The sequence below is a fragment of the Oncorhynchus tshawytscha genome, linkage group LG20 (assembly GCF_018296145.1).
Source record: "Oncorhynchus tshawytscha isolate Ot180627B linkage group LG20, Otsh_v2.0, whole genome shotgun sequence".
In the NCBI taxonomy this organism is placed as follows: Eukaryota; Metazoa; Chordata; class Actinopteri; order Salmoniformes; family Salmonidae; genus Oncorhynchus; species Oncorhynchus tshawytscha.
This window is the reverse complement of record NC_056448.1, coordinates 14,925,836-14,952,833: the sequence shown is the minus strand read 5'-3', so window position 1 is coordinate 14,952,833 and position 26,998 is coordinate 14,925,836. Positions and strand designations below refer to the sequence as shown.

General features: G+C 43.0%; 2 protein-coding genes across 4 annotated transcripts; one reads left to right on the top strand and one right to left on the bottom strand.

The window, feature by feature from the left end:
• Positions 1–137: 137 nt before the first annotated feature.
• Positions 138–12,188, bottom strand: pigo (phosphatidylinositol glycan anchor biosynthesis, class O). 3 transcript variants are annotated; one of them, XM_042302242.1, is made up of 12 exons: positions 12,057–12,188; positions 10,979–11,457; positions 10,693–10,836; positions 10,478–10,601; positions 10,135–10,294; positions 9,826–10,008; positions 7,087–8,683; positions 5,497–5,529; positions 1,759–1,962; positions 1,325–1,515; positions 516–586; positions 138–344 (listed from the first exon to the last, which is right to left on the bottom strand). In XM_042302242.1, the coding sequence occupies exons 2-12, from the start codon at positions 11,454–11,456 to the stop codon at positions 215–217; spliced, it is 3,315 nt and encodes a 1,104-aa protein (XP_042158176.1). In that variant the 5' UTR covers position 11,457; positions 12,057–12,188; the 3' UTR covers positions 138–214. The 3 variants fall into 3 exon arrangements, with proteins under 3 accessions (XP_042158176.1, XP_042158175.1, XP_024236345.1); XM_042302241.1 differs by having other exon boundaries at positions 11,937–12,162; XM_024380577.2 differs by lacking the exon at positions 5,497–5,529 and having other exon boundaries at positions 11,937–12,161.
• A 1,476-nt stretch (positions 12,189–13,664) lies between these two features.
• On the top strand, positions 13,665–26,567 carry stoml2 (stomatin (EPB72)-like 2). Its single transcript, XM_024380579.2, has 10 exons — positions 13,665–13,844; positions 18,973–19,134; positions 19,273–19,372; positions 19,462–19,520; positions 19,617–19,718; positions 19,806–19,940; positions 20,108–20,252; positions 25,042–25,121; positions 25,221–25,349; positions 25,489–26,567. The coding sequence occupies exons 1-10, from the start codon at positions 13,803–13,805 to the stop codon at positions 25,597–25,599; spliced, it is 1,065 nt and encodes a 354-aa protein (XP_024236347.1). The 5' UTR covers positions 13,665–13,802; the 3' UTR covers positions 25,600–26,567.
• Positions 26,568–26,998: the final 431 nt, after the last annotated feature.

The following is a 26,998-nucleotide window of genomic DNA, read 5'->3' as shown; positions in this document are numbered from 1 at the left end:
GTTGACATCATATAGCCTACACTGAAGTTGAGTTTGAGAGGACAAGTCACCCAAACACCTCAGTCCCTCTAGATACTTACGGCTGCCCTTATGGCAAATTCCCCAGGACTCCCCCTCTGTCCATCCTTGCACCCCCCCCAGAACCAGAGAAGGATGTACAGTGTAGGGTGCCTTACAGTGGGCCCTGGTCAATTGCAACAGTGCAATAGCAGCTCTACCCAGACGTGTCAGGGAGGAGTCTCTTAAACCAGCGCCCCACTGCCACGTCCACCCTCATCACCAGGGTCACCCCCACCAGCACAAACACACTGCTCACCAGGAACCCTGAGGCCTCAAACATCAACCTGCAAATATATAGGAAACATGTCAGAGAAGACATAATGCTTAATAGCATGCTAGAGAAGACAGATGACACATTTTGAAAGCATGACCAGGGACAAACCCAGTAACACAGAGTAGGAAGGAATGACACAAAGCCAATACTGTGGTTACTGTGAGTTGGTAAAGATACTTACTTGGGTGCAAAAACCTTCCACACCATTAAATGTCTCCTGAGGATAGCAGCTGCACAGACTGATGCAAAGACCTGAAAGAGGGGAGAGGAGGTCCTGAGTCAAATGGCAGAGCAGTAGCGTGTGTGTTAGGGATGGGCATGGTAATTCTACTATCGGAATGGACGTTATTATTCAAACATTTGTGAGAGTATTCATTTTGATAAACGTAGGTCTATTTTAAAATGTTGTCTAACTGAAATGGTCCAAGTTACTTTGTTACACACAAGCATATTTTCATAATTCTTAATTTAATAAAAACTTTAAAAATGTAGTGTTTATGTACGGTCCATTGAGCTACTGCTGCTTCAGACGTCACATGGCTGACAGTACACTATTTACAGCTGTAAATGTAGCCTACATTTCTGAGGACACAAAGTGATTATTTTAATATCATTGTCTCTCTCATGGACTATGGGTTGTTTAACATGAAAAGGCATTTTATACTATTACAGCATTTATCCCTCCGGTTAGCCCTGACAACGATATGCTATTTCCCCCACTTCAAACAACAATTAGCCTACAGGCACGCACCAACAGAGACCTGACACAGATCAATGCAAAACTCTCACCAGAACAGAATCAGTTCTACAATGGCAAACGCCAGACTTCTCGTTCACTGTTGCTGTTAGCCTAGGCTTCTGTTAGCCAGAAACTACCGGAGAATAGCACCCAGAAAACAACTGTGTTTGTGACATTTTGTGTCATTCTGATTAGTCAAGATTTTGTTTATTTAAATAAAATATGCATGGTATTATTCTAATAGTGCTTACCTGTGCCCCGTTAATGAAGAGGTAGCGTGTTGCGAGCTGTAGAAGGGCAGAACTGAACTGCTGGGGACTCTCCCTTAGTCTCATCTCCATGATAGCATTGTCCTCTCCTTCCTCCCCACCCCCCCCTCTTCCTCCTCGTCCCCCTCGCACCTCACACACCAGCGGCCAGAAGAGAAGCAGAGGACAAGCCACTGTATTCACAAACATACAGACACATCAGCATAAACTGAGCATCATATTCATGATCAATATTCAGGTACACTGTGTAGCCATCAATTAACTTAAGAGGTTGTCAGTATTGAAGTGTGGTACGGTATTATGCATAGACTGAAATAATGTCAGGAGGGATATTATTATAGCCACATTAACCAGGATGTCAATCAACCTAAATACATTAGAATTCTTACTGTACAACACAGTAAACGGGTGAGTACCTGCAAAGAGGATGTGTGAGGAGAAGGTGTTGAGGGTGACCAGTGAAGCGGGGAGTATGGTGCCCGTGTGCCCACCAGGGAAGCCCACAAAGGCAGCAGCCCACTGGATGGATGGGAACGTAGGCAGATGGCCTGTGGCATGGAAGAACTGAGTCGCAGCCAGGGACCACAGCATTACCGGGGTCCAGGGCACAGAAAAGCCACCTGGCAGAGGGAGACAAGTCAAATCAAAGTAAAACCTTATTGGTCGCACACACATATTTAGCAAATGTTATTGCAGGTGTAGCGAAATGCTAGTGTTCCTAGCTCTAACAGTGCAGTAATATCTAACAATACACACAAATCGAAAAAGTAAAAGAATGGAATGAAGAAATATTAGGACGAGCAATGTCGGAGTCTGTCTGTCTGTATGCGTTTATGTATCTAGGTATGCACACTACCGTTCAAAGGTTAGGGGCCACTTAGAAATGTCCTTGTTTTTGAAAGAAAAGCACATTTTTGTCCATTAAATTAACATCAACTTGATCAGAAATACAGTGTAGACATTGTTAATGTTGTAAATGACTATTGTAGCTGGAAACGGAAGATTTTATATGGAATATCTACATAGGCCCATTATCAGCAACCATCACTCCTGTGTTCCATTGGCATGTTGTGTTAGGTAATCCAAGTTGATCATTTTAAAAGGGTAATTGATCATTAGACAACCCTTTTGCAATTATGTTAGCACAGCTGAAAACTGTTGTCCTGATTAAAGAAGCAATAAAACTGGCCTTCTTTAGACCAGTTGAGTATCTGGAGCATCAGCATTTGTGGGTTTGATTAGAGGCTCAAAATGGACAGAAATAAATAATTTTCTTCTGAAACTCGTCTGTCTATTCTTATTCTGAGAAATGAAGGCTATTCCATGTGAGAAATCGCCAAGAAACTGAATATCTCGTGCAACGCTGTGTACTACTCCCTTCACAGAACAGCGCAAACTGGCTCTAACCAGAATAGAAAGAGGAGTGGGAGGACTCGGTGCACAACTGAGCAAGAGGACAAGTACATTAGTGTCTAGTTTGAGAAACAGACGCCTCACAAGTCCTCAACTGGCAGCTTCATTAAATAGTACCAGTAAAACACCAGTCTCAATGTCAACAGTGAAGAGACGACTCCGGGATGCTGGCCTTCTAGGCAGAGTTCCAAAGAAAAAGCCATCTCTCAGACTGGCCAATAAAAATAAAAGATTAAGATGGGGGAAAAAACACAGACACTGGACAGAGGAAGATTGGAAAAAAGGGTTATGGACAGACAAATCGAAGTTTGAGGTGTTTGGATCACAAAAGAAGAACAATCGTGAGACGCAGAAAAATGAGAAGATGCTGGAGGAGTGCTTGACGCCATCTGTCAAGCATGGTGGAGGCAATATGATGGTCTGGGGTGCTTTGGTGGCAGTAAAGTGGGAGATTTGTACAGGGTAAAAGGGATCTTGAAGAAGGAAGGCTATCACTCCATTCTGCAACACCATACACTGTGGAAGGCACTTCATTGGAGCCAATTTCCTCCTACAACAGGACAATGACCTAAAGCACAGCTCCAAACTATGCAAGAACTATTTAGGGGAGAAGCAGTCAGCTGGTATTCTGTCTATAATGGAGTGGCCAGCACAGTCACTGGATCTCAACCCTATTCAGCTGTTGTGGGAGCAGCTTTACCGTATGGTACGTAAGAAGTAATCATCAAGCCAATCCAACTTGTGGGAGGTGCTTCAGGAAGCATGGGGTGAAATCTCTAGAGATTCCCACAACAAATTGACAACTAGAATGAAAGGTCTGCAAGGCTGGAATTGCTGCAAATGGAGTATTCTTAGATGAAAGCAAAGTTTGAAGGACAATTATTTCAATTAAAAATCCTTATTTATAACCTTGTCAACGTCTTGACTATATTTCCTATTCATTTTGCAACTCATTTCATGTGTTTTCATGGAAAACAAGGACATTTCTAAGTGACCCCAAACCTTTGAATGGTTGTGTATGTACAGTGCACCCGGAAAGTATTTAGCCCCCTTGACTTTTTCCACGTTGTTACATTACAGCCTTATTCTAACATTTGATTAAATTGTTTTTTCCCTGTGTGAGACACACACACACACACCAATCAAAAGTTTGGACACGCCTACTCATTCAAGGGTTTTCTTATTTTTACTACATTCTACATTGTAGAATAATAGTGAAGACATCAAAACTATTAAATAACACATATGGAATCATGTAGTAACCAAAACAAAGTGTTGAGAAAAATATATTTGAGATTTCTTCAAAGTAGCCACCCTTTGCCAAGAGTATGCAAAGCTGTCAAGGCATTCTGACAATCAGCTTCACCTGGAATGCTTTTCAAACAGTTTTGAAGGAGTTCCCACGTATGCTGAGCACTTGTTGGCTGCTTTTCCTTCTCTCTGCGGCCCAACTCATCCCAAACCATCTCAATTGGGTTGAGGTCATGTGATTGTGGAGGCCAGGTCATCTGATGTAGCACTCCATCACTCTCCTTCTTGGTCAAATAGCCCTTACACAGCCTGGAGGTGTGTTTGGGGTCATTTTCATGTTGAAAAACAAATGATAGTCCCACTAAGCGCAAACCAGATGGGATGACATATCGCTGCAGAATGCTGTGGTAGCCATGCTGGTTAAGTGTGCCTTGAATTCTAAATGAATCACTGACCGTGTCACCAGCAAAGCACCCCCACAACTCCTCCTCCATACTTCACGGTGGGAACCACACATGGGGAGATCATCCGTTCACCTACTCTGTGTCTCACAAAGACACTCTGTGAAGCATTTATTTGGGCTGCTATTTCTGAGGCTGGTAACTCTAATGAAAGTATCCTCAGCAGCAGAGGTAACTCTGGCTCTTCCTTTCCTGTGGCAGTCATCATGAGAGCCAGTTTCATCACTGCGCTTGAAGAAACTTTCAATGTTCTTGAAATTATCTGGATTGACTGAGCTTGACTGTTTCTCTTTTCTTATTTGAGCTGTTCTTGCCATAATATAGACTTGGTAGTTTACAAAATATGGCTACCTTCTGTATACCACCCCTACCTTGTCACAACACAACTGATTGGCTCAAATGCATTAAGGTGGAGAGAAATTCCACAAATTAACTTTTAACAAGTCACACTTGCTAATTGAAATGCATTCCAGGTGACTACCTCACGAAGCTGGCTGAATGAATGACAAGAGTGTGCAAAGCTGTCATTAAGGCAAAGGGTGGACACTTTGAAGAATCTAAAATAGATAACATTTGTTAAATTCCATGTGTTATTTCATAGTTTGTCTTCACTATTATTCTACAATGTAGAAAATTGCAAACATAAAGAAAAGCCCTGGAATGAGTAAGTATGTCCAAACGTTTGATTGGTACTGTGTTTGGGTCTAATATATATATAAGGTGCCTTGCAAATTTATTCACCCCCCTTGGCGTTTTTCCTATTTTGTTGCATTACAACCTGTAATTTAAATGGATTTTTATTTGGATTTCATGTAATGGACATACACAAAATAGTCCAAATTGGTGAAGTGAAATGGGGCGGGGCGGGGGGGGGATGTATTCACCCCTTTGCTATGAAGCCCCTAAATAAGATCTGGTGCAACCAATTACCTTCAGAAGTTACATAATTAGTTAAATAAAGATCACCTGTGTGCAATCTAAGTGTCACATGATCGGTCACATGATCTCAGTATATATACATATACACACCTGCTCTGAAAGGCCGCAGAGTCTGCAACACCACTAAGCAGCACCACCACGAAGACCAAGGAGCTCTCCAAACAGTCCAGGTACAAAGTCGGAGAAGTACAGATCAGGTTTGGGTTATAAAAAAAATATCTGAAACTTTTAACATCCCATGGAGTACCATTAAATTAAAGATTATGCACCACAACAAACCTGCCAAGAGGGCCGCCCACCAAAACTCACAGACCAGGCAAAGAGGGCATTAATCAGAGAGGCAAAAAAGAGACCAAAGATAACCCTGAATGAGCTACAAAGCTCCACAGCGGAGATTGGAGTATCTGTCCACTGGACTACTTTAAGCCTACCCTCCACAGAGCTGGGCTTTATGGAAGATTGGCCAGACAAAAGCCATTGCTTAAAGAAAAAAATAAGCAAACACGTTTGGTGTTCGCCAAAGGGCATGGGGGAAGACTCCCCAAACATATGGAAGAAGGTACTCTGGTCAGATGAGACTAAAATTGAGCTTTTTGGCCATCAAGGAAAATGCTATGTTTGGCACAAACCCAACAACTCTCATCACCCCAAGAATACCATCCCCACAGTGAAGCATGGGGGTGGCAGCATCATGCTGTGGGAATGTTTCATCTACAGGGACTTTGAAATTCGTTAGAATTGAAGGAATGATGGATTGCGCCAAATACAGGGAAATTCTTGAGGGAAACCTGTTTCAGTCTTCCAGAAATTTGAGACTGGGACGGAGGTTCACCTTCAGCAGGACAATGACCCAAAGCATACTGCTAAAGCAACACTCGAGTGGTTTAAGGGAAACATTTAAATGTCTTGGAATGGCCTAGTCAAAGCCCAGACCTTAATCCAATTGAGAATCTGTGGTATGACTTAAAGATTGGATTGCTGTACACCAGCGGAACCCATCCAACTTGAAGGAGCTGGAGCAGTTTTGCCCATACCAGTAATTGCTGCAAAGGGTGGCTCTACAAAGTATTGATTTTGGAGGGGTGAATAGTTATGCACACTCAAGTTCAGTTTATTTGGTCTTATTTCTTGTTTGTCTCACAATAAAAAACATTTTGCATCTTCAAAGTGGTAGGGATGTTGTGTAAATCAATTGACACAAACCCTTCAAAAAAATCTAGTTTAATTCCAGGTTGTAAGGCAACAAAATAGGAAAAATGTCAAGGGGGGGTGAATACTTTTGCAAGGCACTGTATATTCTGAAGAATTGTATAATGTACAGCAATAGTTAAATAGGATAGGCATTGACTACAATACAGTATATACATATGAAGTGGGTAAAACATACGTAAACATTATTAAAGTAACTTGTGTTCAATGACTATGTACATAGGGCAGCAGCCTCTAAGGTGCATGGTAGTGTAACCGGGTGGTAGCCGGCCAGTGACAGTTACTAAAGTTCAGGGCAGGGTACAAATAAGTCAGAGGCAAATAAGATAAATCCATAATCATTAGTATCTCTAGTAGTTAGTTCGAGACAAACATGCAACATATGCAAAAGTAAAAATTACAGTCATGTTATTGAAGATGAAAAGAGGACCAAATAGTCAGACCATTGATCACACACTGTGAGCAGCTTACCAGAGTGCGACCCCTGCAGGGAGTTGAGGGTAGTGGAGGAGGCGTGAATCTGCAGCAGGGCTCCCATCTCCAGGAGCAGCAGCAGGAAGGACAGGGACATGCCCTCTGGATGCAGCAGCAGCAGGCCCAGCCCTAGCAGGCCGCACAGCAGGACCACGGGGGCCGAGTAGACCGTACCCAGCCCGTAGGCCTCCACGGCTGGCCGGTCGCCCCCCTCAGGAACCCTGGCTGGTTCTCCATCCTCCAAGGAGCGGCGCATGCGCTGGTAGAGCTGGGGGATAAGGTGGTGCAGCTCTGCCTGGGTGCTGATGCCCGTGCTGGCCCGGTAGCGGGGTGGGGGGAGCGATACAGGGCCTCGGACAGGGGTTGCAGCCCTGCTTTTGATAAATACGGTGAGCGGGTCCAGCCATAGCAGTGCCAGCCCTACACCCAGCAGAGAGAAGGCAACCCTAGGGAGGGCCCGCTGGCCCAAGCTGATCAGCTCAGCCAGGTTCCGAAAGCTGTCCTCTGGGGTGGCTGCCACAGCCCAGTGGAGCCCCAAACAGACAGACAGCAGAGGCAGGATCCAGCGGGCCGTGAACACCGTGCCACCAGGGCTGTTCAGGTTGCCGTAGTGCCGCAGCCAGCGCCGCAGCAGGTAGGTCCAGGCGCCCAGAGAGGCCAGAGACAGGATGTAGTGCAGGTTCTTCAGACGGCTGTCCTGCACCCGTGACAGGGGGGAGAGGAACGGGGAGGGCTGGCAGGAGCCCTGCTCCTCACGACAGCCGTGGAAGAAGAGAGAGAGGTAGAGAGAGCCCACTAACACCCCCAGGCAGGCCAGGAAGGTGCTGCTCTCCCTCCTTACGGCTAAGGGGGATAGAACCGGGGAGGGCAGCAGACCGGCGGGTTTCAGGGGGTCATGGACAGGGGGTAGCAGGAGGCCATCCCAGTTGAGATGGAAGGGGACATAGAGACTCATGGAAAAAAGCAGAAAGGTGACCACACGGCCCTCTGCTATTACATAGCTGTCAGAGAGCAGGGAGGCACAGCGCAGGAGGAGCACCAAAAGGGGAGGGGTTAATAAGAAGCGAGGCAGGGTCAGCCAGCCACGTCTTGGGGCCACCTCTCCACCCTCAGCCGCTGTAGTCTTCCTGGCCTGTTGGGCTCGCCAGAGGACCAGTACCTCAGAGGAGAGGGCTGCAGCTGCCAGGCACCAGGACCCCTCAGCATAGCCCTGGGTGAACAGCTGACTTGCAGCCACACACACCCCCACCACAGTGGCTGCCACCAGAGGGACCCTCAGCAGACCACTCTCCCTCACCAGCACAGAGGACATCTCAGAGAGGACGTAACACAGCACACAGGCACACGCCAGGACAGCTATGCCGGCAGCCATCTTGGCTGGGTTGAAGTGGGCCCAGGTGGCACGGCAGGTATCCCGGACAGAGGTCAGGTACCCCTGCAGGGAGGCCACTAGTTCTGGGGTGGGAGAGCGGCCCTCTTTGACAGTGCTGAGGTACTTGGAGGAGAGGCGGGAGAAGTCTGCCTGCAGCTGAGACAGACTCTCTGGAGGGATGTCTTTGGCCATGCTGGAATAGGTTTCTAGGAAACGGTTGACCTTTAAAAAGACAAAAAGGGTCAAATTTAACATTTGTGTGGTCACGATACCAGAATTTTGGCTTTGATACCGACACCAGGTTTAGCATTACCATGCCCGATACCACGTCAAAACAAGACGTATTAGCCAAAGTCACAGAGCGGGACTTGATCCAGAAAGATCTCGAGTTCAATATTATTAGACATTTTTCAGAGATAGCCATGTATGCATTAATGAATCAATTTTACAATCAATTTGACTTTGTTTTTACCAATATATACTGAACAAAAATATAAAGGCAACATGTAAAGGGTTGGTTCCATGTTTCATGAGCTGAAATAAAAGATTGCAGAAATTATCCATTCACACAAATTGCTTATTTCTCTCCAATGTTGTGCACAAATTTGTTTACATCCTTGTTAGTGAGCATTTCTCCTTTGCCAAGATAATCCTGATAGGTGTGACATATCAAGAAGCTGAATAAACAGCTTGATCATTACATATGCCAGCCCAGGACCTCCGGCTTCTTCACCTGCAGGATCGTCTGAAACTGAGGAGTATTTCTGTCTGTAATTAAAGTCCTTTTGTGGGGAAAAACTTTCTGATTGGCTACGCCTGGCTCCCCATTAGGCCCACCCATGGCCTAATGAATTTATTTCAATTGACTGAAATTGTTGCGTTTATATTTCTGTTCAGTATAACTACATAATGGTAATCATTTATTTGCCACATTTCTACATGCCATATTATTGAAGTGTGTTAACTTCAGTGTAGCATGAGTGAGGAGCTAACATGCAGCCCAGACTCCCAGTGAGGGAAGCGGTTCCTCAGTACAGGCTAAAGCTAGCAATAAATAAGTGGAGCAGGTACAGTGAGCTCGGGCTATAAGGGGACATCAGATGCACTGATAGAGTTGATCCTCTCTCAAATCAGTAGATGATGTGAGAAGTACTGAAAGTAACAACAATTCTAGTACCGACTCATTTTCCATGTTATAGTATCAAAAAAGTACAGAAGTTTCAGTATACCGTACAACACTTAATAATCCAAATTAATATAAGCTCGTATTCATGGTTAGAATATGCTCAGAAATGTGCAGTCAATTGTAATGTTCAACATACATCACGTGTGCATCTGATATGATAACAGATCTTTGGGATTACCTGTTTGGCATTGATCCACAGTGCCTCTGCCTGGCTGAGACCTGCTGGTGCACCCCCTGTCTGGCTTTCTGCAGGGAACAGAGGCAGCAGGACCTGTCCCACACTGCTGTAGGGGATGGGGATGCCCAGGAGCAGGGCCAGGGTAGGCACCAGGTCTGTCTGGGGCACTACCTCAGGATCACTCTACAGGGAGACAGAAACAAAACAAGGGTCATTCAATGTGGAATGATCAATGCAACACTCACTATTCATATCATGATTGTTGAGGATATTATAGGAATGGTGGGAATGTGCAGCTGCTATACTCACCTTGGAAGGGGATGCTGGAAAGAGGGGAGAGGGGCTGTAGAGGAAGATGGCAGCATCAGTCTCCTTCTGGCTCTCCCCCCCGTGGTCACCTGTATCTGTCATACCGTGATCTCCCATAACCACTAACAGGGTGTCATTCTGCAGCCGATCAAGCACAGATCTTGGGGACAAAACAATGGTCAGACTGGTAGAGCCACAGTATTTTAGAGAGCATTGTACAAATGCAATCCTAAAGATAGTTATTTAAAATGGTATTGATATTACATTCTGTACTACTGAATCTAAGAGAGTATGAAATAGCCTAGTGCTACTGTGGCCAGGAGACCTTATAATTCCCACTGACCTGATGACCCCATCCATCTGGGTGAGCTTGTCAGCCATGGCCGGGTGGTCAGGACCAAACCTGTGGCCACAGTGATCCACCCCCAGGAAGTGAGCTACCAGCACATCCCAGTCATCACTTACCACTGAGGAAGAGAGGAGAAAGGGAGATGTGAAGGAGAAGCCAATACTGTACACCACAAATACAAATGTGTCTGGCTGTCTGCCAATGCTTACTGATGTTGTACAGGTGCTGCAGAATTCCATTGTCCACTGTGTGCAGATCCTTGACATTGAAAGAGGGGAAAGGCAGGGAACGGTGGAACTTTTTTGGGAAGAGACTTTCCCATGTGTCATCACCCATGAAGACCACTCTCTTGCCTATAGAAAGGAGAAAGGGAATAATCAGGCAAAGCTGAGTTCAAATTTTTGTCATGTCCCATCTGTGCCTTTCTGAGCATAACCTTGAATGTTTTACTTACAGGATGGCGAATTGAGACAGACTTTATAGACTGTCACTCACCCACTTCTGCTAGCTGGTGAACTAGGTTGTCCTCCAGGATGGCACTGGAGGCAAAGTTATTGCCCACATCAATGAAGGTGGGCAGGGAGCCTGTGGTGAAGCCCTTGATCCTCTGCATAGTGGTGGTGGGGGGGTCGGCACGGAATGGGAACAGGCGGGCATGGGAGGGCTTTGATGAGGTCACTTCCTCCAGCACGGGCAGCTTGTTCTCGAAAGGGCGGGGCTCTTTGTTTGCGGGGTCAAAGCGGGCAAAGTCGATCTTCAGGGCGTCTATGATGAGAACCACAGCCTTGCGGAAGCGTGGCTGTCCTTGGCAGAAGTCCCCCTGCTGGTCCCCTGGCAGCAAAACATCCCCACAGGTGCTGGTCCGGTTGACCTCCAGCCTCACCAGCAGGAAGCCGCCCACAAACAGGAAGATGCCAATGTAGAACATGGCACATAGCCACAAGAGCAGAACTAGGATGGGGAGTCTCTTCATCCTAGGGACAGATCATAGACTGTATATGGGCCAAATGCATGAGTGTAGAAACAATTTGCTGGTTGTAGCTGAAATCTTGATCATGACATAAAAATGTCAATAGCCAACTGATAATCACGGTAATTGCTATAATAGCAGCATTTCTAACGTGATTTAAAAATAGTGTAGACTTGCAATATATGTACAGATTCAACCTCTATGTAACAGCAAACTGGCTAACGTTCGCTAGCTACTGGTACACAGGAGGTGCCATAGCATCCATAACCATGGGCCAAAAAGTGAAATTATCTGACGTGTCTTTTCCGTAAGACTTTAAGACTGGCTTCGTTATAATTCAAGTTAGCGAGCTGGACTTGTAACTTGTTACCACGTAGCTATTTACATGATCTGTTTTAAACGCAACAGCCATATCGCTTATCAGTTGCTAGTGCTAGTTAGCCTAGGTACCAACCTGTACAATTACTAGCTAACGTTACTGACCTTGTAGAGCTCCGTTTTGTCCTCTCTGAGACGGGGCTTGTCGACAACGAGTGTATACACGAGAGCCAGCAACGAGACAGGTGCCTCAGGTAGACACAGTGCGATAATATTCCCTCTTACCTTCATTGGGACTCCAGTTCAGCTATTCATTCAACTGCCAGCGCCTAACAGAGCAGAAGCGCATGTCCCTACACGGTCACCTCTCGCTGTAACCCCACTTCCGGTATATACTTCTTCTTTGGTATTATTGTGGTCTGCAATTTTTTTTTAGAATTGCATGCTACCACCTACTGTATCGGCTGTGTATCAGCCTACTATTCTGTAGTACGAATTAATTACACAATGTGAAAACATTGCCCTACCAAGTAACCCTGCACACATTAAAATCTCACCACTATTCCACTACTTTGGCCCTATCTGATCCTACTCCAGGCCAGCAGTCTGGGAGGACGGAACACTATCGTTCAAAACATCCTGTAACTCTTCAGCAGGTAAATCTAAGACACCCAAGTACTTCTCTGCAACTGCCACCACAACATCTATCCTCTGTGATTTACGTTCCATTCCTGTGGTACAATCGACAACCAGGGCCATGAACACCAAATAAGCAACCTTACTGAAGCACGTTATTCATGTCACTATAGGCCTCGGCCTACACACAGGTATCCTCTTAGGATCCCTCACCCTGGACCCATTTTCCTCTTCTATTCTCTTCACTGCCTCAGCATACGACATTCTGCACTACTCTGACCCTGGCAACCTCAACCTGCCTTTCTCTCAATGGACACCTCTGATCTCCAGCATCATGGGCACCCCAACAGTTTACACACGAATGGTGGAAAAAGTACCAAATTGTCATACTTGAGTAAAAGTAAAGATACCTTCATAGAAAATAAAGTCAACCAGTAAAATACTACTTGAGTAAAAGTCTAAATGTATTTGGTTTTAAATATACGTAAGTATCAAAAGTAAATGTATTTGCTAAAATATACTTAAGTTTCAAAATAATAAATAATGATTTCAAATTCCTTATATTAAGCAAACCAGACGGCACCGTTTATTTTAATTTGATTTTATCTACTGATAGCCAGGGGCATACTCCAACACTCAAACATAATTTACAAAGTATGTGTGTTTAGTTTGTCCGCCAGATCAGATGCAGTAGGGATGACCAGGGATGTTCTCTTGATAACTGTGTAAAATGGACCATTTTCCTGTCCTGCTAAGAATTCAAAATGTAAAGAGTACTTTTGGGTGTCAGGAAAAATGTATGTAGTAAAAAGTACATTCATTTCTTTAGGAATGTAGTGAAGTAAAAGTTGTCAAAAATAGAAATAGAAAAGTAAAGTACAGATACACCAAAACACTTTAGTACTTTAGAGTATTTTTACTTAAGTACTTTACACCACTGTTACACACACAACTTTTCCCACCAATACTACACATTCCTTTGTCTCATGTCCTCCTGCATCAAAACTCAAGAGTACAGACAGTGTCTTCTCTGGTCTATGCTGACATTCGCACTGCAACATATGGAAAGTGCTGGAAATTCAGACTCGGAATATTGTCAAGGCCTACATAACAATGATTAAAAACATCTGAAAGTGTTAGAAATATTAAACATTCACAATGTATTTTTATTATATTTTACAATAATTTAAACGTATATTTTTTTCAGGAAACTAAGCATCATCTGGAAAGATAATCGCCAAAGTTCCATTTCCCCTATCAACAGGGGGACGTGTTTAACCAGTGCACCAATTTGATGTTGTAACTTCGTTTCCTGAATCGGCCGAGGGTCACGCATGAACAAATATTCATTCATTTCACCTAAACCACATATCAGCCAACAATTACGTTAAGAAAATGTTCCGAACATTGTGCCGGACTGGCGGTGCCCTTTTAATGGTAAGACACATGCTAATTCAAGCTAGCTAACGTTAGGTAATTACTGTTAGTTTACTGAGTTAGCTTGCTACTGTACGCCAGCTAGCTTGCCTTGCTATCATGTGTTCACTGAGATGTTAGTCAGCTAACTAGATAACTAGTTACATTATATATAGTCAGTTCGTCAAATATCTGCGCAGCTAAAACTGCCCTGGTGTACTTTAAGTGCTGTTGTTGTGAAGGTGAAACGCAAAGTGGTAGGCCACACAAACTCACTGAATGGGACCACCAAGTCTGTCCTCCGTTTTGAACACTCGCCACCGAGTTCCAAACTGCCTCTGGAAGCAATGTCAACTGTTTGTCGAGAGTTTCTTGAAATGGGTTTCCATGGCCGAACAGCCGCACACAAGCCAAAGATCACCATGTGCAATGCCAAGCATCGGCTGGAGTGGTGTAAAGCTCGCCGATAGAGAACTAGCCGAAACGTGTTTTCTGGAGTGATGAATCACACTTCACCATTTTGCAGTCCGATAGACGAATCTGGGTTTAGCAGATGCCAGGAGAATGCTACCTGCCCCAATGTACAGTGCCAACTGTAAAGTTTTGTGAAGGAGGAAGAATGGTCCAAGGCTGTTTTTCATGTTTCGGGCTAGGCCTCTTAGTTCCAGTGAAGGGAAACCTTAAAGCTAAAGCATACAATGACATTCTATATGATTCTGTTCTTCCAACTTTGTGGCAGCAGTTTGGGGAGGGCCATTGCTGTTTCAGCATGACAAAGCCCCTGTGCATAAAGCGAGATTTGTCAATTGATGTGGAAGAACTTGACTGGCCTGCACGGAGCCCTGACTTCAACCCCATCTAACACCTTTGGGATGAATTGGAAAGCTGACGTGAGCCAGGCCTAATCGCCCAACATCAGTGCCCGCCCTCACTAATGCTCTTGTGGTTGAATGGAAGCAAGTCCCTGCAGCAATGTTCCAACATCTAGTGGAAAGCCTTCCCAGAAGCGTGGATGCTGTTAGAGCAGCAAAGAGGGGACCAACTCCATGATAATGCCCATGATTTTGGAATGAGATGTACGACGAGCAGGTGTCCACACTTTTGGCCATGTAGTGTATGTCGTTGGCCAGTTGAAAATGCCCTCAACAATACAATCAAATCAAGTTGTATTTGTCGCATTAGCCGAATGGTGTTTTTAGAGTTTATAAACCTTTGTTGCTATTATATTTAGTGTTGCACGGTAATATCATGGTACCAAAACGTTTATGAACCAACATTTTAGAATACCATTTCATATGATAGATACTACTGACTTTTTCAGCCCTACCCATCAGAAGAACCTGCTTGTGCCTGTTATAAAATCTTTATAAAGTCAGTTTTGTTTATAAATTCAGTTGAATTTAAGCTACATTCGCTAGTCTCTTGTATGTGCAGATCCAATAATATCCACTTTCATGTGCATATCACTTGTGGCATCTGTAATCGCCAACCGCATCCCCTATCAGCCCTCACTCACCTGCTACTCGCTGTCCACTCTGCTCACATCTATTCCTCAGTCAGTTTGAAAAAATATAAAATTTAGCCGGGATGCAGACCCTGATGAGTCTTCTGTTACAATGTATCAACATTGCTCTTTGTATCATTTCATCACCTGTTATAACCAAGACCACTGACCAGTCTGAGTAGCCTTTGCAAGCTCACTCTCATGCAGCATCTGAGTGTCGGAGATGGAAAAAGCACCGCTCCGCGACAGGTATGCTTGCAGCTTTACAGCAAAGAAAATGGCTTTTCTCTAGCCTAAATGGTTCCAAAAATTTGCCATATTACCAGAGAGGCCTTTTTTCTTTCTATCAGGATTCACACTCATTTTATATAATTTCACAAACCATGTCGAGGGACACCTTAAACTAATCCTGGGTCGCTAATTATTGGTTTGATAATATACAATGTTGTTCAGTCATGTTACCTAGCTATCTAACAACCTGGTAACGTGACAGTAGGTTTAGGCACATTTTAATGGCACTTACAGAAAGGAAAAGAGCCTGCTACTCATGAGATTTGCTTAAAAAGGTAGGATTCAAATAGGCTTATTAATGTAAGCCTAAACTATCGTGTGCCTCCTATAGCCTGTTCTGGATTGTGAAGAGATGTCTTGTGGGGTATGCATGGGTGTCTGAGCTGTGTGCTATTAGTTTAAACAGACAGCTCGGTGCATTCAGCCTGTCAACACTTCTTACAAAAACAAGTAGTGATGAAGTCAATTTTGAGCCATGAGAGATTGACATGTATATTTAAGGGCCAGCTTTGCTGCCCTGTTCTGAGCCAACTGTCATTTTCCTAAGTCCCTCTTTGTGGCACCTAACCACACGACTGAACAGTAGTCCAGGTGCAACAAAACTAGGGCGTGAGTGTAAAGCCATAACACAAGTTTTTCCAGCAGTAGACTATGATCGATAATGTCAAAAGCCGCACTGAAGTTTACTAAGGGTTGGTAACAGGCTGATTGGTCGACTATTTGAGCCAGTAAAGGGGGCTTTACAATTCTTGGGTAGCATAACTATTTTTGCTTCCCTCCAGAACTGAGGGCACCCACATTTCTAGTAGGCTTTGATTGAAGATATGGCAAATAGGAGTGGAAACATTGTCTGCTATTATTCTCAGTAATTTCCTATACAAGTTGTCAGACCCTGGTGGTTTGTCCATTGTTGATAGACAACCATTTTTTCACCTATTCCACACACACAATTCAAAATGACAATGCTTGTCTTTCAAAATTTGGTCAGTTATACTTGTATGTGTAGTGTCAGTGTTTGTTGCTGGCATGTCATGCCCAAAAAATCATTAAACTAGTTGCCAATATAAGTGGATTTTGGGATGAATGAGCCATGTGATTCAATGAATGATGGAGCTGAGTTTACCCTTTTGCCCAAAATGTAATTTAAGATGTTCCAAAGCTTTTTACTTTAATTCTTTATCATGTATCTTTGTTTCATAGTTTCTTTTTTAAAATTCAGTTTAGTCACATGATTTCTCCATTTGAAGTATGTTTGCCAATTAGTTGTTCAGCCAGACTTATTTGGCATTCCTTTTTCCTCATCCCTCTCAACCATATAATGTTTAAATTCTTCATCAATCCAAGGGGATTTTATAGTCTTTATTCATTTTCTTAATGAGTGCATGCTTTTTAGTAACTGTAATAAGCAATTTTATAAATGTGTCAAGTGCAGTGTCTGGTTGCTCCTCATTACACACCATGGACCAGCAAATGTTCTTTACATCATCAACATAGGAATCACTACAGAATGTATTCTATGACCTCATACTTTGGTTTCCCAATATATGGCTACTATATTGTGATCATTACATCCGATGGATTTGGATACTGCTTTCAGGCTTATTTCTGCAGCACTAGTAAAGATGTGATCAATACATGTTGATTTCATTCCTGTGCTGTTTGTAACTACCCTTGTCAGTTGACTGATAACCTGAACCAGGTTGCAGGCACTGGTTACAGTTTGAAGCTTTTTCTTGACTGTGCAGTTTGAAATCCACTGAAATCACCCAGACAATAGAGAGGTATATCACATACATTATCAAGAATTTCAGACATATTATCCATATACTGACGGTTAGCACTTGGTGTTCTACAACAGCTTTAGAAAAGTTTGTGGCCATACGCACATCCTTAACATAGGTGCCGGGATAATAAAGAATACTAGTATAGAACAAGAAGCAGCTTCCCACAGGAATGGGCTTTAGGTGAGGCAGATGAACCAGTAGCCATATTATTTAAACAGTATTTAACATGAGGATCCTCTCTTAGCTTTACAGGAGTGTGGTTCGTAATATAGACCGCAACACCGCCCCCATGGCATTTCTGTATTTTTTGTAGATGTCATAACCATGTATTGCTACTACTGTATCATCAAAGGTATTATTATCTAAGTGAGTTTCAGAGATAGACTATGAATGTCATCTATAACTAGCAAGTTATTCATTTCATGAACCTTGTTTCTTAGGCTACATATGTTAATGTGGGCTATTTTTAGCACTTTTCTGGGATGCTTGATTGTCTTTATTGCTGAAGCTGATCAGAAGTAGACATGCTCGTGTTGTTTGTTTGAGCTGATAGTGTAGGGTGAGCTGCACATGGTGGACTTCCTACTAGGGCACACCACCTCTGCTAATAGTATTACTCTGGTTCATAGGCACATGATTACTGCATACAATAGCTGTTGGATCAACAGACCCATTCAGGGCATTTAGAAGGACAAATTAAGTTACTTATGTTGTTTGCCAACGCCCCTGGGCTAATGTACATTTGATGCTGCATTATGACAATTTAGCAACACAATGGTAGGGATTAACTGAGCTGGTCTTGGGTCATTAAGTCATTCTCAACTTGAAATGCGTGGACAGGGTCCAGGAGCCAAGATGATTTGGATCAATCCGTCATTCCTGTAGAGCATCTTCTATTTCCAGAATGTGTCGAAGTTATCTATAAAAGTGATTCCAACAGAACTACAGTAATCTTTTAGCCAGGTGTGTAATGCCAGTAACCTGCTGAATCTTTCACAACCGCGGCTAGACGATGGTACCGGACCTGAAATAATTGGCTGCTTTTTGGGATCTTTCAGTGCTAGAATCAGTTATTTTAAAATCAATTTTCAGAAGTTCCGAGCTAGCCCTCGTCATTTGACCCCACATGGACTACGACAGTGTCAGCCCCCGGCATCTGTCTTAGAACAGTCAAAAGCTGCCTTGTAATGTCCTGTACTCGTGCTCCAGCATAGCACAGGGTTTTTTCCCCAGGAGCCAAGATGTTTCTCGGTTTATGTTCATCTCTCTACTTTTGGAAATATTTATATTGACAGTACATTTGTACACCCACTGTATATCTGTACAGCCACTACTCATTCTCTTATAGCTCGATGTTCTCTCTACCTGTTTGTATATAATGTATGTAAACACTGTCAATTCTGTCTCTTAATGTTGTCTCTAAATGTTGTCTATCACTAGCAGCACCATATCACCAAGTACAATTCTGAGTGTGTAAATGTACTTGGTGAATAAAGGTGATTCTGAAGTTGCAACTCTCATGGAGCAACAATGTGTAATGTACATTGGTGATTTTATTGTTTCCCTCCAGCATTCCCAGAGAACAGTGCCCACAGTCCCAGCGTTGTGGGTGACACAAGCCCAGCAGCGATGGGCGTCCAGTCTGCCCATGAACACTGTGGTTCTGTTTGTGCCACAACAAGAATCCTGGGTTGTGGAAAGGATGGGCCGCTTCCATCGCATCTTAGAGCCGGTAATTTAACCATTGTTTTCCAATTAGCCAGTGATCTGCACCCTTAATTACTTTCACACTATTTCACAGTTTATATCCCGAATGCATAAAAATGATCAATTTACGAATTTGTCTTTCACTTTTCTGGATATTCTGTAGGGCTTGAATTTCCTAATACCAATACTGGACAAAATCCGTTATGTGCAAAGTCTTAAAGAGATAGTCATTGATGTCCCAGAGCAGTCTGCAGTCTCTTTAGGTGAGTGACAACTGTCACTGTAAGCCAGTCTTCATTATTCTCAGTCAGTCCTTGTCTCGGAATTAACTGATATCTGATTACATCCACAGATAATGTGACACTACAGATAGATGGAGTCCTCTATCTTAGGATATTGGATCCTTTTAAGGTACGTTTGTGAAGTCCATGATTTCTTGAGGTTGTTGTTCATGGAAGTTTTTGCTTTGTTTGTAGATATTTTATTACAAGATGTACTTCCTTCCAGGCCAGCTATGGAGTTGAGGACCCAGAGTATGCTGTCACCCAACTTGCCCAGACCACCATGCGGTCAGAGCTGGGAAAACTGACCCTGGACAAAGTATTCAGGGTGAGTCTCAGTTCTTTTTTACAAATTGTGTTTGTGATATTTTTTTTTAACCTAATTTCCTTGTTTTATATTTCTCTATTTCTCCAGGAAAGAGAGACCCTTAATACCAACATAGTCCACTCCATCAACCAGGCGTCAGATGATTGGGGAATCCGTTGCCTTCGTTATGAAATCAAGGATATACATGTTCCACCACGTGTCAAAGAGTCCATGCAGATGCAGGTGAGAGGGGCTGGCACTGCTGCCAACAAACTGGGAGACAGGTCTTAACCTCAAACTATTTCTGAGCATGATCTTATTTATAGATTAGTGATACATTGCACATTATTAAGACTTAGCCTATCAGTTTTGTATGTTTGCACCCTTTCTGACTGCCTTCCGTTGTGTAGGTGGAGGCAGAGCGTAAGAAGAGAGCCACTGTGCTGGAGTCTGAAGGTCACAAGGAAGCAGCCATCAATGTTGCTGAGGGTCGCAAGCAAGCTCAGATCCTGGCCTCGGAAGGACAGAAAACAGAACAGATCAACAAAGCAGCTGGTAGGTTAATACACATATCTAGATAACTTAAGGCCTTTGTTAACTACTAAGGATGGTGTGAAAGTTGGACCGTTGTTTTTGATGTACGTTTTGTCTGAGTTAGAACGGCTTCTGTTTGCCTTATCTGCCTTAGTTGAATGTAAGTCGATCTAGATAAGTGTCTGCTAAATTACGTAAATGTTTCTGTTGTGCCCTCGCAGCTTGATGTACTGAGCTTTCAGAAAGTATTCAGTCCCCTTTTTCCATGTTACAGCCTTACTCTAAAATTGATTAAATAAACTCAGCAAAAAAAGAAACGTCCTCTCACTGTCAACGTTTATTTTCAGCAAACTTAACGTGTAAATATTTGTGAAAATGAACATAAGATTCAATAACTGAGACATAAACTGAACAAGTTCCACAGACATGTGACTAGCAGAAATGGAATAATGTGTCCCTAAACAAAGGGGGTGGGGTCAAAACCAAAAGTAACAGTCCGTATCTGATGTGGCCACCAGCTGCATTAAGACCTGCAGTGCATCTCCTCCTCATGGACTGCACCAGATTTGCCAGTTCTTGCTGTGAGATGTTACCCCCACTCTTCCACCAAGGCACCTGCAAGTTCCCGGACATTTCTGTGGGGAATGGCCCTAGCACTCACCCTCCAATCCAACAGGTCCCAGACGTGCTCAATGGCCATGGCAGAACACTGACATTCCTGTCTTGCAGGAAATCACGCACAGAACGAGCAGTATGGCTGGTGGCATTGTCATGCTGGAGGGTCATGTCAGGATGAGCCTGCAGGAAGGGTACCACATGAGGGAGGAGGATGTCTTCCTTGTAATGCACAGCGTTGAAATTGCCGGCAATGACAACAAGCTCGGTCCGATGATGCTGTGACACACTGCCCCAGAGCAGGACGGACCCTCCACCTCCAAATCGATCCCGCTCCAGAGTACAGGCCTCGATGTAACGCCCATTCCTTCGACGATAAACGCGATTTCGGCCATCAGCCCTGGTGAGACATACCCCAAAATGACAAACCAAAAACACGTTTTTAGAAATGTTTGCCAATTTATTTAAAATAAACATACCTTATTTACATAAGTATTCAGACTCTTTCCTATGAGACTCGAAATTGAGCTCAGGTGCATCCTGTTTCAATTGATCTTCCTTAAGATGTTTTTACAACTAGATTGGAGTCCACCTGTGGTAAATTCAATTGATTGGACATGATTTGGAAAGGCACACACCTGTCTATATAAGGTCCCTCAGTTGACAGTGCATGTCAGAGCAAAAACTAACAGGATAGTGTTTTGTCTCAGATTTGAGGAAGGGTACCAAAACATTTCTGCAGCATTGCATGTCCCCAAGATCACAGTGGCCTCCATCATTCTTAAATGGAAGAAGTTTGGTGTAACGGTTTTCTTCCGCTGAAGGAGAGGACCAAAATGCAGCGTGGTTAGAGTTCAACATGTTTAATCAAGACCATACATGAGAACACTACAAAATACAAAACAACAAAAGTGAAAACCGAAACAGTCCTATCTGGTGCAATGACACAGACAGAAGACTGGCGGCTGCCTAAATATGGTTCCCAATCAGAGTCAACGACAGACAGCTGCCTCTAATTGAGAACCAATCTAGGCAACCATAGACATACAAAACTACCTAGAAAGGAAACAGCCCCATAAACATACAAAACCCCTAGACAAGACAAAACACTTAAATCCCCCATGTCACACCCTGACCTAACCAAAATAATAAAGAAAACAAAGATAACTAAGGCCAGGGCGTGACATTTGGAATCACCAAGACTTCCTCGAGCTGGCCGCCTGGCCAAACTGAGCAATCGGGGGAGACGGGCCTTGGTCAGGGAGGTGACCAAGAACCCAATAGTCACTCTAACAGAGCTCCAAAGTTCCTCTGTGGATATGGGAGAACCTTCCAGAAGGACAACCATCTCTGCAGCACTCTACCAATCAGGCCTTTATGGTAGAGTGGCCAGACGGAAGCCACTCCTCAGTAAAAGGCACATGACAGCCCGCTTGGAGTTTGCCACAAGGCACCCAAAGGACTCCGAACCATGAGAAACATGATTCTCTGGTCTGATGGAAACCAATATCAAACTCTTTGACCTGAATGCCAAGCGTAACGTCTGGAGGAAACCTGGCACCATCGCTACGGTGAAGCATGGTGGTGGTTGCATGCTGTGGGGATGTTTTTCAGCGGCAGGGACTGTGAGACTAGTCAGGATCTAGGGAAAGATGAACAGAGCAAAGTACAGAGCGAACCTTTATGAAAACCTGCTCCAGAGCGCTCAGGGCCTCGTCTCTAAGCACACAGCCAAGACAGCATAGGAGCAGTGGTGGAAAAAGTACCCAATTGTCCTACTTGAGCAAAAGTATAGATGCCTTTTTAATAGAAGGTTACTCAAGTAAAAGTCACCCAGTAATATACTACCTGAGTAAAAGTATTTGGTTCTAAATATACTACTTAAGTATCAAAAGTATAAATCATTTCAAATTCCTTCTATTAAGCAAAGCAGGCGGCACCATTTTCATGTTTTAACATTTATGAATAGCCAGGGGCACACTCCAACACTCAGTGTGTGAATTTGACCATTTTCTATGTCCTGCTAAGCATTCAACATGTAATGAGTACTTTTGGGTATCAGGTAAAAATTACATTATTTTCTTCAGGAATGTGGTAAAGTTAAAGTTGTCAAATATAAATAGTAAAGTACAAATACACCAAAAAACTACTTAAGTAGTACTTAAGTATTTTTTTATTTAAGTACTTTACACCACTGGACTGTAGTGGTTTCTGGACAAGTCTCTGAATGTGCTTGAGTGGCCCAGCCTGAGCCCGGACTTGAACCCGATCGAACGTCTCTGGAGAGACCTGAAAATAGCTGTGCAGCGACACTCCCCATCCAACCTGCCAGAGCTTGAGAGGATCTGCAGAGAATAATGGGAGAAACTCCCCAAATACCAAGCTTGTAGCGTCATACCTAAGAAGACTCTAGGCTGTAATTGTTGCAAAGGGTGCTTCAATAAAGTACTGAGTAAAGTGTCTGAATACTTATGTAAATGTGAGATTTCAGTTTTTAATTTTGAATAAATCTGCCCAAATTTCTAAAATCCTGTTTTTGCTTTGTCATTATGGCGTATTGTTTTATTTCTCCTTAATCTATACACAATTTAGCTAGAGGTCGACCGATTATGATTTGTTTTTCAACTACGATACAGATTAATCGGCCAATTTAAATTTTATTTTATTTTTTATGTTTAAAAAAATGTATTTTATTTGTAATAATGACAATTACAGCAATACTGAATGAACACTTATTTAATATAATACATAAATAAAATCTATTTAGTCTCAAATAAATAATGAAACATGTTCAATTTGGTTTAAATAATGCAAAAACAAAGTGTTGGAGAAGTAAAAGTGCAATATGTGCCCTGTATAAAAGCTAACATTTAAGTTCCTTGCTCAGAACATGAGAACATATGAAAACTGGTGGTTCCTTTTAAACATGAGTCTTCAATATTCCCAGTTAAGAAGTTTTAGGTTGTCTTTATTATAGGACTATTTCTCTCTCTACTATTTGTATTTCATTAACCTTTGACTATTGGATGTTCTTATAGGCACTATAGTATTGCCATCCTAATCTCGGGAGTTGATAGGCTTGAAGTCATAAACAGCACTGTGCTTCAAGCATTGCGAAGAGCTGCTGGCAAACGCAGGAAAATGCTGTTTGAATGACTGCTTACGAGCCTGCTGCTGCCTTCCACCGCTCAGTCAGACTGCTCTATCAAATATCAAATCATAGACTTAATTATAACATAATAACACACAGAAATATGAGCCATAAGTCATTAATATGGTCAAATCCAGAAACAATAATTTTGAAAACAAAATGTTTATTCTTTCAGTGAAATACGGAACCGTTCCGTATTTTATCGAACGGGTGGCATCCATAAGTCTAAATATTGCTGTTACATTGCACAACCTTCAATGTTATGTCATAATTATGTAAAATTCAGGCAAATTAATTACGGTCTTTGTTAGGAAGAAATGGTCTTCACACAGTTTGCAACCAGCCAGGTGGCCCAAACTGCTGCATATACCCTGACTCTGCTTGCACAGAACGCAAGAGAAGTGACACAATTTCCCTAGTTAAAATAAAATCAATTCATGTTCGCAGGGAATATTAACTAAATCTGCAGGTTTAAAAAAATATATACTTGTGTATTGATTTTAAGAAAGGCATTGATGTTTATGGTTAGGTACATTGGTGCAGCGACAGTGCTTTTTTCACTAATGTGCTTAAATCATCACCCGTTTGGCGAGTAGGCTGTGATTCAATGATAAATTAACAGGCACTGCATTGATTATTTGCAACACAGGACAAGCTAGTTAAACTAGTAATATCATCAACCATGTGTAGTTAACTAGTGATTATGTTAAGATTGATTTGTTTTTTATAAGATAAGTTTAATGCTAGCTAGCAACCTACCTTAGCTCCTTGCTGCACTCGGGTAACAGGTGGTCAGCCTGCCACTCGGTCTCCTCAAGGTGTGCATTGTAATCGGCGTCCAAAAATGCTGAAACTTGAAATCGGCCGTAATTGGTCGGTCGACCTCTGAACTTAATTAATTTTAGAATAAGGCTGTAACGTAATAACATTTGGAAAAAGTCAAGGGGTCTGAGTACTTTCGAATGCACTGAACAAGTACACCCACTTGACAGGACGCAAGCCTTTGTGACCGTTTCTGATTAGACTCTTGTTATCTTCACCTAGGTGAGGCCAATGCTGTCTTAGCCAAAGCAGAGGCTAAAGCTAAGGCTATCCGGCTGTTGTCAGACGCTCTAGCTGAACAGGTAAAATAGTTGGTGGCTTCATCGTGTGTGTGTGTGTGTGTGTGTGTGTGCGAGCGCATCTAGATGGCACATTGACCCAACTGATATTGTTTCGAACAGAATGGAAACGCTGCAGCTTCCCTCAGTGTGGCTGAGCAATACGTCTCCGCTTTCTCCAACCTGGCCAAAGAGTCCAACACCATCCTGCTGCCCTCCAACTCTGGTGACATCAGTGGCATGGTCACACAGGTCTGTCTCTGTTTAAGAAACAATTTAATTATGTGTGATTGCTCAGCCCATCCTCCCTGATCCTCCCTTTCAACACACCCCTGTCTCTCCGTCTTCTCTCTCAGAACAGTAACAGTCTATATCTTCCCCTTCCCCTCAGGCTATGACTATTTATGGCAGCCTGGCTAAGCAGAGCTCAAAAAAGTTAGAAAGTGTGTCCCCAGAGTGGGCGATGGAGAAGAGTGAGGAGCTTGTACCACCAGCCCAGTAGTGAAGGATGTCAAGACCACTCAAAGCAGTCACCGAACCGGAAGCAGTGACAGACAACCATGAGGCGCCAAGGCATTGTTGCCTGGTCAGCACCACCACTGTCTGGCCCAAAGGACACACTATCTGTTGCAGATTGAAGGACATTGGAACAGGATAAGAACATAAAGACTTGTTTAGAGGCCTGGAAACATCAACCCATTTTGGAGGATTCATGTCACTTACACATTGTTTAATTTTGATTGAGTGTTATTGCACACATTACATACATATGTTCCAATTACAAATCCACAAGCTGTCATATTGGTACTCTTCTCTTGCTTCAAATACCAAATGACTGCGATGATCGAAAACTAGTAACCTGATTTAGAGCGTTCTGTTTAAGTGCTGTATTGTTGTCTTTTATATTTCCAACTATTTGTCCTTCATGTGAGAGCTTGTGACCTTACATTAAGAGCCACCCAGGGTCAGAGCAAGCAGAGGAGGGAATAAGGTCAGGTATATGAATAGAGGTTAGGATGCAGTCTTTCCTGGAATACTTTCAATTTGGCTGCAATTAGACGGGCAGACCATTCTGATCTTTCTTCTACTAATTGGTCTTGACCAATCACATCAGATCTTTTTCAGAGCTGATCTGATTGGTCAAAAGACCAATTAATGAAAAGAATGATGCCTGTGTAAATTATAAACTACATCAAGTTAAGTCACCAAAGGTACTTGTAAGAAAATTACCTTGGATGGAAATAGTTTGAAGTGGAATGTTTTATTTCACACCAATACCGAATGGGAAGGGGCCTCTGTTTTGGAGGAAGGTTTTGCATAACATAGCAAGTTTATTGATTTAAATGGCCAATATACCGATAATGGTCATCCACGATGATACTGTCACTATTAAAGGAATTGTGATTGACTTTAGGGAGGATTGTAACACCTCATCACAATAAATCTTGGTTTGAATGATTTGGAAGTAGACACAGCAGTGATTTCCAGTAATTATTTTCTACATATTGTAGTAAATATACATACAGAAGTCATGCTCTCTGAAAATGACAACTATCTCAGTGGGATTTCTCCTAAAGTGCAATTTTCTGACGATTTTTCACCTTCGACATCAGATGTTTTCCATCAGTATGCATGTTACACATAGAAAAAGCTTCGGGGGGGGCTGTTGTGTTATTCAGTGGTAGTTTGTCTACAAAGCTGCTTTACAGCCTTTCTTAACCATTTCTGATGCACCGTGACTGGGGGCTCAACTCCTTATGTCGTCCTCCATCCTCATTTCGCCTGCTTCCGAAAAATGTCAAAGATAATTTCGGTGGCAAAGAGAGGAAACGTGGAAACAAATGCCCTTGTATGAAATGAGACTAGGCCGCTAGCACTTTATCAGGCAGGAGGAATCCCAA